The 15,663-nt window shown below is 38.3% G+C and overlaps 1 protein-coding gene across 2 annotated transcripts; it reads right to left on the bottom strand.

Annotated features, from left to right (window-relative positions):
* Positions 1-424: 424 nt before the first annotated feature.
* On the bottom strand, positions 425-3,273 carry LOC149404814 (uncharacterized). 2 transcript variants are annotated; one of them, XM_089606845.1, is made up of 2 exons: positions 2,386-3,269; positions 425-1,907 (listed from the first exon to the last, which is right to left on the bottom strand). In XM_089606845.1, the coding sequence occupies exons 1-2, from the start codon at positions 2,981-2,983 to the stop codon at positions 1,876-1,878; spliced, it is 630 nt and encodes a 209-aa protein (XP_089462971.1). In that variant the 5' UTR covers positions 2,984-3,269; the 3' UTR covers positions 425-1,875. The 2 variants fall into 2 exon arrangements, with proteins under 2 accessions (XP_089462971.1, XP_089462972.1); XM_089606846.1 differs by lacking the exon at positions 425-1,907 and having other exon boundaries at positions 2,324-3,273.
* Between the last annotated feature and the right edge of the window lie 12,390 nt (positions 3,274-15,663).

The raw sequence follows: 15,663 nt of genomic DNA, 5'->3' as shown, positions 1-15,663 counted from the left end.
TTATTATTATTTTTTTAGAAAATTGGTTTTTAATCCCCACATAACTCTAACAAAGTTGCTAGGCATATACTTTTGACCAGATTATGAAAACATGAAGAAATCATCGAGGGAGATAAACAGTGATTTAAAAGCGTTAGAAACATGATCTTCCAAATACGGTCTTCTTTTTCTTGTTGAAAACTGTTTCCTTATTCATGAGTTTTAGATCTTCGTTCTTGTTTTACTTCAGTTTTTTGTGTAGATTCAGAAGAACTAGAAGTCAGTGGTTCATGAGTGTGTAAATAGATAGTGTAATCCCAAGTTTCGAATTTTATTATATAAGAGACATCTCGCCACGTGTGCTGGTCGCGTTGAGCCTTTCGACTTGGGTTACAAACTTTTTTTTTTTTTTTCAAGTTTTCATGGCAATCATTTTTACAAACTTTCACAGTTCTATTTTTTATGTTAGTTTTGAGCTAGTTATCTTGCTTTATGGTACAATTATGGTGGAATGACCCCACACAGGAAAAAAAATAAAAATAAAAAGAAGCTCAAAAGCGACCCCCGAAATTAAAGATCGAGGGCATAGAGAAAGAAAGTTAGCGATCCATCTTGCTGACCACAATTAATATTTCATAAATAAAAAAATCTGAATTTAATCGGAAGATAATTCAAAACAGTGTACTAGTGTTTGTAAGTACGCAATCAATTAAAACATGGTTGGTAACGTTAAGCTTATTTGCGAACTAGTGTTGGATGTGGACTAATTGTCGCGTAAAGAATTAAATAATATAACATTTTTAAGCACTAAAGTATAGTATGGAGTTATGGACATGAGATTATTGACTTTTCTTTTACTACATTTTAAACCCATTGTTGGAAAAAGATTTCCAACTTCAAAGGGAATGTCACATTAATTAGCTGTATTGACTTGGCGCCACCAGGCAACCCATTTTGTGTTTTCTTTTTTTAAACCCATTTTGTGTTTTCTTCTTTTAATAACACTTTTCATTGGAGCATATAGTAATTTAACTCTTAATATTAAACTTGCAATATGACAAAAACAAACAAAGCTACATTACCCAATCAATATGTATTTATCAGTAAAATATTGTACAAATTTTAGTTTAAAAACAGTTTTTGTTGTCAGTGAAATTCAATCCACGACCTCTATTTGAAAATGTTTGAAATTATCAACTAAACTATGTTAAGTACGAAGCGGACATAGGTTTTTGAAAGTAATTTAACTTTTCCAATTTTTATGTTTTACTCCTTCTAGTTTAGTTTCTGAAAATAATAACACTCATAAGTCTTAATTGTATTTTTTAGTTTTTATTTATTGACTTTAGTAACTCTTAATTACTATGTTCTGTAATGAAATTATAATCCTATTACTCTTATAAAATTTGCTCACAAAGTTACATTAAAAAAATATAAAAATATATTCAAACTCTTTTTAAATTTAAGCTTTAGCTATCTTTAAATTGTAACTTTTACTCCACAAAATGTAATTTAAACTTCCGGCCCCCCTTAATTTTTGTTTCTGGCTCCGCCACTGTGTTAGGTACCACGAAAAATATGGTACAATTATAACCAGAAATTATAATCAGAAGTACAACTATATTCTTTTGGTTCTTAACTTTAATTTAGTTTGGTAGTACAATGTTGTTGCAAGTAATTTCTTTTACATGAAAACGTAAATCCCAACATAAAAATCCATGTTTTCTACACGAGCCACGTGCCTCAGTGGACCATAATTTTGTTATTACATTTCTCTACAGCAATACTGAGTGTGAACACCCTAACTTCTACGTCAACAATGTGAATGTCTCAATTGAAACCCTATGACTAATTAGACCCAAAAAAAATAAAAAATAAAATATTACCAATGTAAAATCACCGTTGGTATACTTCCTTCGGCCCAGTTCCTGAAAGAAACAAAAAAAGACCTCAAAATTTAAAACTGGATCCTTAATTCTTCTTGTTTGTAATTTAACACTTTCAACCGTTATCCATATAGGAAATGTTAATATAAACACAAAAAAGCAAGTAACTGGACCAAAAGGCAAGCCTAATCCTCGACGTAATCAAGTTGGCATACAATCATAAGAAACAAAGCTAGTCGCAACTCAACAACCACATCGACACACAAATTTAACTGTTTCATTCCCAATTATTACACCCATATAATTATATATATATATATATATAATAAAAAAAATATGAAAATATGTTATATCGTTATATGAGATGAGACTTGATACCAACCAATTATAAGAAGATTAACAGTTTAAATTATTTTTCTCCGTTAATAATTATTAAAAAATGAACGTTTACTGAAACATGTAAAAAATTCAAATAATATTATATAAGATTGGCCATTGGGTAATGGATCAATTATTTAACCTCTGTACAAAGGAGATCGCTCTTGAACAATCTTGGAGATCTTCGATTGCCTAAAAACCTTGATCGGACTAGGAAAGTACCAACTCCGTCCCCTCGCCGGCTTCGATTCTGCCGCCACGGCGGAGGAAGTCACCGGAACCGCCACCGATCTCGACCTCGTCATCATCGTCCTCCTCATTACATCATCTTTCTCCTCGAACCCTAATTTCTTCCCCTCGCCGTCGATTCTCTTACTCTTCGACCGGAAGACCGACCAGAACGCCGAAGTTTTGCCTCCGGAAGCCGGCTCGCTCCGGTCGCCGCCGACGAACCTTGAACTCGATCGGAGAAACGGAATCGCCACCGATCGCGAGCGACAGAACGAAGGCTCGCTCTCGATCAGGCTCGAGAGTCTTCCGAACGATCCGACGGCGTCTCCGCCGGAGGAAGACGAAGAGGACGGCGTCGCGCAGCAGAAACACGGCCGCACCGCCGCGCAGTCCGGGCAGAGGCTACTGAGGCGCTCCCGGAGGCACACGTGGCAGATTCCGCTCCGCCGCCGCTTCGAAGGGTGTTTCGGACATTTCCACGCGTCTTCCTCGTCCGCATAGAACGCCATTTTCACCGGGAAGCAAAAGATCTTCTCGCTCTCTCTCTCTCTCTCACTTTCTCTCTCTTAAACTAAACTCTGTTTGGGTTAGCGCGCTCTCTCTCTTTCTCTCTCTTTCGCGATTTTCGTTCTTTCGGTCTGCTTGGCTGTGGTTTAATATAAGAATTAAGACAGGGTGGGGTTTGATAAGCGGAGACACGTTAACCATGGTTGGTTTAAACCGCGGTTAAATTCTAACTTCTGTTTTTAAAGTGCAATCTCAGCGAACTTTGTCGTTCAGAGTTTTTTTTTTTTTTTTTTGGTATAAAACGAGTAAATTGATAGAACTCAACTCTGTTGGCAGATTTGATTGGAGTTAAGTTAACTAAGAACGCCGCAGATTGTTTGTGCCATGCCGAAACTGCCCCTTTTCTTTGAGAATATTTATGGGAATGCCATGGGTAACGGCGGGTGTCGTGAGGTTGTTGATCACACGTACTTAGACTCATTCAAAAAAAATAAAAAATCCTATTTATTACAAAATGATCCCCTAGGCTTTCGTCTTCACATTAATGCCCTTGTGTTTTGGGACTTATGACCAATATTTGGTTTTGGTCATCAAATAGAAACAAACTTTTGATGACCAAAACCAAATATTCTAGGTCCAGTACAAGGGATCATACAAGATATTCAGTGTGTACTTAGTAGTCAATCAAGGCTAATAGCAACATGTAAACTTTGGCAATGCACAATTAATCTATTTATCATTGGCCATATAATGATCTCAGCTTCAATAGTTTCTAGCCCGGCCCTTATTTAGTATTTGGGTGAAACCACTTCCTTATGGACATTCATCTCGTTCAAAGGGTCAAGAACTCTTGTAAGATCTAGTTGTCTCGACGATATCCATAAACTTTGATTGATTAGCCGTAGAGGTAGCGTTAACCCGCTTAGAAGAGATATGAGTCTTCTTCGTTGAAGGGGCCTCACTCATTCTAGAAATGTCTCGTACCTCTTCGAGCTCGTGCGACCAAACATAGCTCATTATAGAGCATAGAAAAGTATAAGGTATGATCTGGAAAGAAAATTAATGAGAATAGAAAACAAAACAAGAACAAAAAAGAGACAGCAAATAAGAACATATTGTTTTACACTGATTAAGGAAATCTCCCCCTAAATAGCCTCAAGTAGTGGACTTGACCAAGTGTATAATTTCTAACCATTTAGAATTTATCATATGATGTATGAGGCCTGCGCTAGGATTCAATTTCTCTAGTAGAGCATTCAACATCATAGGAACCCTCATAGACTTTCCCTTCTTGTTGGAAGGAGGGATTACAAAAGGAAGAGGCAAGTTGTCGAGGAACCAAGGGTTCAAGAAAAAAAAAAGTACCTAAAATGCATTGGTCATGGTATAGTAGGTTGGGTTCCCAACTAGGGCATCATACTTTCAGTCCGAATAAACCTCAAGGACCTACTTAATGTTCTCGAGTTGGCGCCATCAAGATAAGGCTGAGAAATAGTCTCTACAACAAATTAAACATCAGCACCTGATCTCGATCCATAATCTACACGTAGAAATCACACACACATAGTCTTCAGCCAACCTCTTGTTGGAATTCATCAGTACTTGACAAGAAGGGTGTATATACCAATATACCATTCAAGTCACATATAAGCTCTAAGTACCATTGATTCTTCATCCAAATATTCAGTCACAATCGCATGATACGAAAATGTCAACATTCTATTGGTTCTTGAACTCTCGTCAAAGTTTCCTAAGCCGCGTCATAGCGTACCTGACGCACAATGGTGTTTCAAAGTGCCACAATTTCCCACTCTGATGTCTGAGTTTTAACAATAGATTGGAATTGAAAATCTTATTGAAAGGTATATTCTACGATGCAAGGAAATAATTCAAAAATCTACATTTAGAACCTTAATATTATATAGAAGACAACGCCTCTTTGCTCATCTTGCTCAAACTCATTTGAATCGTCTTGAATTTCCCCAATTTTTTTTATTAAACTCCATAATCTATAATCTCACTAAAGATCCATAAACAAATAGAACTATTAGAAAACATAAAAAATATCTACGGACCTGTTAGGTTATTCACCATTTTCTCTCTTGGACAAATCAACGAACACACACACAACCAAAACGAAGAACACACGAGAATTGTTTACGAGGTTCGGCAAATACGCCTACTCCCCGGAATTCCCCACAGGAATTCGTTGCACTATCCTTTTTCGATCAATACACACCTAGGAACACTATCGGTTCCTCGAAGACTCACAATCCGAGTTCTTCGACTACTAAGCATAGAGAAACGTGCGTTCTAAGCTACCCGGAGAAGAACGTATTTCCCGATCTCTCACCCGCTCAAACACACTCCCAAATCTCTGTGAATACCAGTGTAAACAATTGATCAACAATGAAAAGACTCTCAGATCTCTAAACTAGTTAGACTAGGCGGTGCTTTATACTAGCACGTTACAGACTCGATGACTCGACTCTCAGCTCGCTTAGCTCGCAGCTCGCTCGACTAGCTTGCAGCTCGACTTCGCTCAACTAGCTCGCAGCTCGCAGCTCGACTTCGCTCAACTAGCTCGCAGCTCGCAGCTCGACTTCGCTCGCTCAAGGCCCAACTCTAACTAACTCTAACAACCTTGTGCCACGCTGGCAGCTGACTCAACAAACTCCACCTCAGCTGCCTAGCTGGCCAGTGCAACCAGAACTCCTGTGGATCATCACTCGTCCAACTAGTTTCTCTTAACTACCCCAAGCAAGTTCAAACAATGTCTGAACTTACTCAAAGGCACTACCTTAGTCCCACAGTCTGCAGGATTCTCTTCAGTAGAAACCTTCTCCAACTTGATCACATTTTGAGATATCTTCTCTCTGATGAAGTGATACTTGATCTCTACATGTTTGGTTCTGTCATGGAACATCGGATTCTTGCTCAGATGTATTACACTCTGACTATCTGAGTAAACACTTGCAACACCATCATAGAGCTTCAACTCTCTCAACAAACCCTGAATCCATATCCCTTTTTTCACTGCTTCAGTAGCGGCAATGTATTCAGCTTCAGTGGTCGAGAGAGTAACCACTGGCTGAAGCTGAGATCTCCAACTTACACAGTAGCCACACACATTAAAGAAGTAAGCAGATGTTGATCTCCTTGTATCTCTGTCACCAGCGTAATCAGAATCCACAAATCCCTCAACATTAACTTCTTTTGACTTGCCCTGTCTGTACATCAATCCTGTACTTGTAGAACCTGCCAGATACTTGAGCATACCCTTGATTGCAAACCAATGACTCTTCCCTGGGTTAGCCATGTACCTGCTTAAGCAACTGATTGAATGAGCCAAATCTGGCCTTGTGCAAGTCATTGCATACATGATAGAGCCAACAGCTTGAGAGTAGGGTTTATCCCCCATAAACTCTATATCTTCTGGAGAGCTTGGACACTGATCCTTGGACAGCTGAACTTGAGGCCCAAGAGGCAACTTGGTGACTTTAGAATCCTTGACAGAAAACTTGTCCACAAGCTTCTCCAGATAACCCTGCTGATTTAAGAACAGCTGACCTCTTCCTCGATCTCTTTCAATTCTCATTCCAAGAATTTTTCCAGCAGCTCCCAGATCTTTCATGTCAAATTCAGAGGATAACATTTTCTTCATGATTTCAACTCGACCTATTTCCTTGCTGATTAACAACATGTCGTCCACATAGAGTAACAAGTACTCAGCCTCTTCAATGTTTGACCCTCTGAAGTATAAGCAAGTATCAAAGAAGCTTCTATTGAAGCCTTGCTTGGTAATGAAGGTATCAAACCTTATGTACCATTGCCGAGGAGACTGTTTCAACCCATACAAGGATCTCTTAAGCAGGCAAACCAGATCCTTGTTCTTCTTCTTGACTTCATACCCTGGTGGCTGATCCATGTAGATGACTTCATCAAGCTCACCATGAAGGAATGTTGTTTTGACATCCATCTGCTCAAGTTCAAGGTCGAACTGAGCTACTAGAGACAGCATGATCCTTATGGTCTTATACTTGACTACTGGTGAGAAAATCTCGTTGTAATCTACACCTTCTTTCTGAGTGAACCCTTTAGCCACTAACTTGGCTCTCAGATGCACTGCTTGCTTCTTTGATCTTGTAGATCCATTTGCACGCTACCACTGACTGATCTCTAGGCCTTTCCACAACTTCCCAGGTCTTGTTCTTGTGCAGAGAACTCATCTCCTCATTCATGGCCTCTTTCCACTTCTGTGACTCAGAGCACTTGACCGCTTGATCATAGGTCTCAGGTTCTGACCTTTGAATTTCTATTGCCGAGAAGAAAGAATATGCCAGAAGATCTGTATAAGCTGAGAAGCCATATCTCTCTACAGGTCTTGAAGCCCTTCTTTCTCTGTCTCTGACCAGCTGATAGCTTGTAGGTGACTGTGGCAAGTCTTCGTGTGCTTCATCTCTGACTTCACTTGAGCTGTGTTCACCACAATCTTCTTGTCTATGCTCCATAGACTCTTCAGGTTTGCTGGCTCTGTCTGAACCTTGACCAGTGGAGGCAATCATGAGAGAGACTTCAATGCTTGTTGTACCTGCAGGGTTAGTACTACCAGAGATATCTGTTCTTTTAACACTAGACTCATTCAGGCAAGGAAAGTCAGTTTCATGAAAGACAACATCCCTACTGTTTATTGTTTTGAAACCTCTATCTCCTTTCAGCCAAAGTCTATATCCTTTAGTACCCTTAGGATAACCTAGAAACACACATTTCACAGCCCTGGGGTCTAATTTTCCTTCCTTTTGATGTGCATAAGCAGAACAGCCAAAAACTCTAAGATGAGATATATCTGGAGTTTTACCTGTCCATACCTCTTCAGGAGTTTTGAACTCAATGGCACTTGAGGGACTTCTGTTGACAAGATAAGCTGTTGTGACCACAGCTTCTCCCCAGAAATTCTTTGGTAGCCCTGCACTGAAAATCATACACCTTGACTTGTCCAGCAAGGTTCTGTTCATCCTCTCAGCCACACCATTTTGTTGGGGTGTTTTTCTGACAGTGTGGTGTCTTTGTATGCCTTCACTCTTGCAATACCTGTCAAACACATCATTGCAAAACTCCAAGCCATTATCTGTCCTTAATGTCTTTAACCTTTTATCAGTTAAATTTTCAACAAGAATTTTCCAGGATTTGAATTTTTCAAAAGCATCACTCTTATTTTTAATAAGAAACACCCAAACCTTCCTAGAGAAATCATCAACTATAGATAAAAAGTAAGAGTTACCACCATGTGTTGTATTTGGTTCAGGACCCCACAGATCTGAGTGAGCATATTCCAGGATGGCCTTTGAGGTGTGACTCCCAGCCTTGAACTTCAGTCTGTGATGTTTCCCTAGAATGCATTGCTCACAGAACTCAATCTTGCTTATCTTGTCCTTGCCAAAATACTTCTGATCCTTCATGAGTTGCAGACCCTTGTCACTGATATGGCCAAGCCTTCTATGCCAGAGAACAGCCTGCTGAACTTCTTTGGCTTCAGTGACATTGACTGAGGAGGCTTCTTGAGTTTCCCCAATCAGGTGATAGAGACCATCAATCTTTTGACCTTTAATCACCACAGTGGAGCCACGTGATATCCTCTGATACCACTGTTAGGTTATTCACCCTTTTCTCTCTTGGACAAATCAACGAACACACACACAACCAAAACGAAGAATACACGAGAATTGTTTACGAGGTTCGGCAAATACGCCTACTCCCCGGAATTCCCCACAGGAATTCGTTGCACTATCCTTTTTCGATCAATACACACCTAGGAACACTATCGGTTCCTCGAAGACTCACAATCCGAGTTCTTCGACTACTAAGCACAGAGAAACGTGCGTTCTAAGCTACCCGGAGAAGAACGTATTTCCCGATCTCTCACCCGCTCAAACACTCTCCCAAATCTCTGTGAATACCAGTGTAAAGTAAACAATTGATCAACAATGAAAAGACTCTCAGATCTCTAAACTAGTTAGACTAGGCGGTGCTTTATACTAGCACGTTACAGACTCGATGACTCGACTCTCAGCTCGCTTAGCTCGCAGCTCGCTCGACTAGCTTGCAGCTTGCAGCTCGCTCGACTAGCTTGCAGCTCGCAGCTCGACTTCGCTCAACTAGCTCGCAGCTCGACTTCGCTCGCTCAAGGCCCAACTCTAACTAACTCTAACAACCTTGTGCCACGCTGGCAGCTGACTCAACAGGACCTATTTTCATTAAAGATTAAAAGCACATGATAAGTGAGTATGAAACACACTTATCCGTCGATAATATTGGACTAGTGTTGCTCCTATCCCAATAATGGTGACTAATTGCGTATGTGCACATGAAGTCAATCTAAGACATTATTCAACTAATAAGTAACCGAGTTATTTACTTCTCGCATAAATCCATAGCTTTGATTATATAGCGTGTCACATACACGAGATCTAGGTCTTCGTTTTCTATATATATATATATCCCTTTCTATAGTTTTAAATACAATAGGTTTTCTTAATTTTCATACGTTATCGGTATGTATTTCTGACAACCGGTTTTAAAGCTTAGGTCAATTTTGTTTGCTCGAAATTGAAACCATTAGAAATTTCATGTAATTTACTTTTCTGTAAGTCATTATTTATTGTAAAAATCCTACGGCAAATCCACCTCCAGAACAAAGGCAATGAGACAGTGATCAACGGTGGCCGACGCACAATCACATTGACGGAGGTACGAGTAGTCAACCTACGCTTGCTCGAGTCATAACCCTAAATGTTAGTTTATATTGGTTTGTACGCGTGAGTTTCACATATTTTGATAGATAATAATTTTTTTTCACTAGTAGTCTTTGAACTTGAAAAAACTTGGGATGCGTGGTCATTTTTTCCTAATTTGTGTAAAACCTCAAGTTTGCGACCTGGACCTGAGCGACCTTATTTTATTATAAAAGGTGGGTCATTTATATGGGGAAAAAAAAAAGCTACGCCAATTTTTTTATTATCAATATATTGATTTGGTGATGATAATTCCATGATTGACTCTGTTTCATCTTACATAGTAATAGGCAGCACAATTAAAATTTCATTTTGGTCGGAAATTGAAATAAATTTGAATAATTACTACGGGTATCTTATATGTCATAGGTTTCTGGTGCCATATTATATCACAAGTACAAACATTTATGACATTCTCAATAATTTTTTACTAAAATTCAATAAATATATTTTAATTCAAAATTACAACTATCTATTTTTTATTTACATTTTAACCATTTTTTTTCTTTCTCTTTTTTCTCATTCATTTTACTTCCTTCATCTCTCTCCTTTTCCACGCTTCGAATTTCTTGTTTGTCTCGAACAAATTAAAAGTGCTTTCGTCGACGATTTTTCGTTTGAAGAATTTGAGAATTCGTTTGAAGATTTATTGACATCTTTGTCAATAAATTTTCTAAATGTCAATAAATGTTCAACAAACAAAGTTCGTTGAAGATATATTAATATCAATAACATTAATTGACTAAGATGTCAATAAATCTTGAAAGAAATTTTCATAATCTTTGTAGATTTATTTACATCCATGTCAATAAATTGGCAAAGATGTCAATAAATTTTCAAATGAAAAAATAAAAATATCTTCAAGCACATTTATGAGAACAAAGATGAACGCCTTGAGGTTTCAGCAACTCGTAAACAAAAGGCAGCCACGCACGAGAGAGAGAGAGAGAGAGAGAGAGAGAGAGAGAGAGAGAGAGAGAGATGGGTACGATGGATTTTCGAAGAATTATTGACGACTGCAATTTTTATTTGGCCGAGACCGACAAAAAATTTCAGGCGTGGCAAATGAGAGAGAGGAGGGAAGTGGAATGAATGAGAAAATAGAGGAAGAAAAGAAAATGATTAAAAATATAATTACCCAAAATGAATAGTCATATTTTTAGATTAAAATTGACTTAGATTTTTGTATAAAAAGTATTGAAAAAGTCAAAAAGTATAGGAGCCTATTTGCCCATAAAATTTAGCAAAGACTCTTGCAAATAAAACTGTTGTGATTTATTTTATTCCCATAGAAACTAATTATTGCCAAGTAATAATTAAAAAAGTTGGAAGTTGGAACAACGCTTACTAAATCTTCCAAAAACAAAAGCATTATGTTGTAGTAAAATAAAATGTCTCGGCCTGAAAAAGAAAGAAAGGAAATGAAATAAAGAGTAGGTTTCTTTGTTATTTTAGTATTTGGTATTTACTTGCAAGTGAGAACTCATTTCAACATCAGGATTGTGATCGGTCATAGAGCAATAGGTGGAAAATGCCATGGGGAAAATGATGGTTCAGTTATTTTATTTTCCATAAAGGTTGCCGGTTCGGAATTATTGACCTATTCCATCTCACGATTTTTCCTCAAGAAAAAATGTACATGTATTTTACTAAAGACTGTCTTCTTCGTTTCTTTCTTTTTCTTTTCTTATTTTGAATAAAGTATATCGCTTGGATTATTGACCACACGGGTTGTGGAAGTGGAACGACAAAAAAGGTCAAATTATTCTTCTCTGGTTTTCCAAAATACAGCTCCTGAGCATTGCTGCAGCGCAAGCTAGGCTCTAAATTTATTACGACTTTTTATATTTTAAAGATGAAGCTATTGTGACGAATAAAACATAGCCATATTAGCGTTGATCAATGCTTATGCGCTGATAAAAAGCATTTTCCTTATAATAATTGTTGAGGTAAGAAAATAGATATAATATCTGTCTTGACAATCACGTGTATATGTCAAATAGATTCTGTATTATAACAAATGTGAAGATCAGATTGTTCTTATATTAGACGAATCTCAATACAAGAAATATAAATTACAGGAGATTCAGTATAAAGGTGAAAACAGATGAAAAGTTGACAGCGTAAGTGTGTTATGTGCGAATAAGTATCCAGCCTTTCTTCTTGGGATCTTGTGTTTTTTCTAGGTGGGGGTAAGGTTTCTACATTGGTTGATCAGTTCCCACGTCCTAAACAGTTATTAGATAATCGATCACATCGTGTGTGGAGCAACTGCTCTGATAACCGCTCGTGGGTTATCAAAGTTATTATTGATACTTACGTGCCATTATAAGTGTTATTTGACTAGTCTTTTATGATACCGAGTACTTCGGACAGTGGTGGACCCAAGAATTCAATTCGAGCGTGGACGAAGATGAATAGAAATAAATATTATATTAGTGAAAATAATAAAAAAAAACATATTTAAAAATTTCTTCTTTTTTTCTTATAAAAGCGTATCTTAATTTATATATTTAAATCAAAATAGAGAACCTTTTATTATTTTGGTGCATGATGTTCACAGTATAACTGATTTGTGAGACAAGTTTCAATACGAGTACTCTAAATCTCTACGGATTTATGTTATCTCTCAAAGCTCGAATTCTTGGATGAGGCTTCATGCCTTTTCGGCATACAGCGATACTTTTCGTCTTTTTCCTGAAACTCATTTTTTATCTGATTAATTATAAGCTGAGAGTCTGAGTAGACTTTTAGATTTTTAATTTCTAAATCTTTGGCCATTTCGAGTCCATGTATCATGACTTCGTACTCGGGCTCATTATTAGACGAACCAAATGTAAATTTTAAAGCAAATTGTAACTTGTCTCCTTTTGGTTCCAAGAATGCGATCCCGACTCCCGCTTTTCTTTCATCTGCCTCTCCATCCATGTGCATCTCCCAGGGAGGATACTCGACTGGCCTGTTCGTGAACTCAGCGATAAAGTGTGCCACAACATGTCATTTGATGGCAAGTCGGGGTCTTAACAATATGACATATCAAGTTAACTCGATCGACTATTTCATAAGCCTCCCTAAGACATTTGGCTTTTGCAGGACTTTCTGGAGTGAGAAGTTGGTGAGCACAATTATGGGATGTGCCAAGAAATAGTGCTTCAGTTTCCTGGACGTGATTACGAGGATGAATGCTAGCGTTTCTAGCTCCGAGTACCTTCCTTCAGCATCGTTGAGGCATCTCGAAGTGTAGTACACCGGGAAATTGTTTTTTTTCCTCGTTCTTGATTTGAGCTGAGCTAACAGCATGTTCCGAGACGGCCAATTAGATTTCTAGTGGTTCATCACCTTCTACCTTTTTCAAGATCGGGGGCCACACAAATGCTCCTTCAAAATTTTTGTTGCACCATTCGGTCCACTCCAATTCTTTCACTTCTACCAAAAAAAGGCCTTTAGAAGCGACAAGGCCAATACGTTGCTTCTAAAGGTCAGTCGCTTTTAAAAATTAGAAGCGACACTTTTAGAAGTGACATGTCGCCACTAGAGTCGCTTTGAAAGCAAAAAATTTTGCGCCGAAAATGGCTCCAGCGAAATAGTGAAAAAGGTTTAGAAGCGACATTTGAAGCGGATAGTCGCTTCTAAATTTTTCCCGTCATTTTGCGAGTAATATTTATAAACGACTTTAGAAGCGTATTGTCACTTCTAAAAGTAATGTTTTATATTTTTTGAATTCAATTTAATTTCAGTTTTTAAAATATGAAATTAAAGTTTCATTTATACCAAAATACGTAGTAATATAATTAATTAAAAGCTTAAACAAAATAAAAATGAAATATATTGTGTCTGAACATAATAAAATGTCTATATATGAAATAACTAGGCTCAACGTCGTCCACCTGAGGCGCGTCTTCCACCTGATCCATATCTGGGCTCATCAGGGTCGGGGCCACGAATTCCTCTACTTACTCAAGCCGATTACGATTGAGGATCCTCAGGTTATCCCGGACGTTGTGCCTCTAGGGTGCGATCGGATGTACGCGGGGAGCTTGATGTCGGCGATCCGTAATGGCTCGCAATCTGGCTCAACCTCGATGCAACCTCTCGGTCAAAAGCTCCTCTAGACAATGCGTGGTACGCACCAGCTAGGTCTCTCACTGCTTCCTAGAACGTAGACATCTCTTCCTCTCATGTGGGGTCCCCCTGGACTTGAGCTTATGAAGGTCCAGCCTCGATATCGTGAGCCTAGGCTTCTAGCAGATACGAACGAGGGATCAATGGACCTATCCATGTAGCCCAATCACGTCGTGTGCTGAGAACAATAGTCATGGAAGGCTCTTCCATAGCATCTTGGCTCGGGGATTCTCCTCGCGACCGAGCTTGTCGTCGTATATCAGCTACCTGATCTACGAGCCGAGCCTGCATAGAATAATTAAAAAATTAATTACATTAATTGAAAACATGAATCGTTACTGAAAATTAAATTAAACTTACATAGTATTGTCCAGCATCAGGCGTAGTCCATTCCCTGCAAGTAGTTTAATGGAGTCTCTCCCACGTAACGAGCGGACTAAGCATCAAACCATTATCCTGCCTCTGCAGAAAAGTAGATAACAAATTAATATACTTTTTTTAAATAATATGAATAAGTTATACTTTAATAAAAATTTAAGTTTATCAATCAATATTGAGAAAATGATACCATCCATTATTATCGACTTTGTGTGTTCTTTTTTGTTTGGTTGGTTTCATTTTGTTGAGACCTTTTCTGCAAATTAATATTATTACAAGTTGGAAAAATGACCAAGTGGTGGTATGCGCTTGTCTTTCTCGGATCCTCTATGGTCAATTTGACACGTCTTTGATAAGCCTTTTTTTATTAAAGACGTTTCAGATTGAGCTAGAGGATCCGAGAAATGCAACATTACTACAAAAATGGCCTTTAGAAGGGACAAAAGTCGCTTCTAAATGTCAGTAGCTTCTAAAGTCGCTTCTATAAATTAGAAGTGACACTTTTAAAAGCGACATGTCGTCCCTAAAGCCACTTCAAAATAAAAAATTTGGCGCCGAAAAAAACTCTCGCGAAATGGCAGGAAGAGTTTAGAAGCGTATTGTCGCTTCTTAATCTTTTCCAACATATCGTGGGTAATATTTAGAAGCGACTTTAGAAGTAGATTGTCACTTCTAAAAGTCCTGGTTTTTAATTTAATTTAATTTAATTTTAGAAACATAAAAGTAAAAGTTTCATTTATACCAAAATACGTAGTAATAAAGCTAATCAAAAGTTTTAACAAAATAAAAACGAAACATTATATGTCTGTACATAATAAAATGTCTAAACAAGAATAATTATGCTCAACGTCGTCCTCCTGACGGACGTATTCCACTTGGTCTATATCCGGGCTCATCAAGGTCGGGGCCACGACTTGCGCAGATGACGATGGAGGATCCTCAGATGTTCCTCGACGTCATGCCTCTGGTGTGCGCTCAGATGTACGCGTGGAGCTTGATGCTGGCGACCCATAATGGTTCGCAATCTGGCTCAACCTCGATGCAATCTCTGGGTTGAACGCTCCCCTAGACATTGTGTCATATGCACCGGCTAAGTCTCTCACTGCTTCCCGGAGCGTATACATCTCTCCCCCCTAGACTTGAGTTGCATAAGGTCCCGTCTCGATATCGTGATCCTAGGCTTCTAGCAGATCCAAACGAGGGATCAATGGACCTATACTTGTAGTCCAATCATGTTTCGTGCCAAGAATAATGGCCATGGCAGCCTCCTCTATAGTTTCTTGGCTCGGGGATTCTCCTTGCGCCTCAACTTTTCGTCATATATCCACTACATAATCTACGATCTGGGCATGCATACAATAGTTACAAAATTAAGTACATTAATTGAAAAC

The sequence above is a fragment of the Urtica dioica genome, chromosome 2 (assembly GCF_054948205.1).
Source record: "Urtica dioica subsp. dioica isolate 48M chromosome 2, U.dioica_male_clone48M_v1_H2, whole genome shotgun sequence".
In the NCBI taxonomy this organism is placed as follows: Eukaryota; Viridiplantae; Streptophyta; class Magnoliopsida; order Rosales; family Urticaceae; genus Urtica; species Urtica dioica.
Note: the sequence above shows the minus strand (reverse complement) of the source record. Positions and strands in the feature narration are given on the sequence as shown.

Bases quoted from the DNA above. Each gene is read 5' to 3' on its own strand.
- LOC149404814 (XM_089606845.1), bottom strand. From the start codon at position 2,983: ATGGCGTTCTATGCGGACGAGGAAGACGCGTGGAAATGTCCGAAACAC. The intron at 1,908-2,385 runs GTTAAATAATTG...TGTTTCTTTCAG, and splicing joins GCGATCTCCTTTGTACAGAG to GAACTGGGCCGAAGGAAGTA.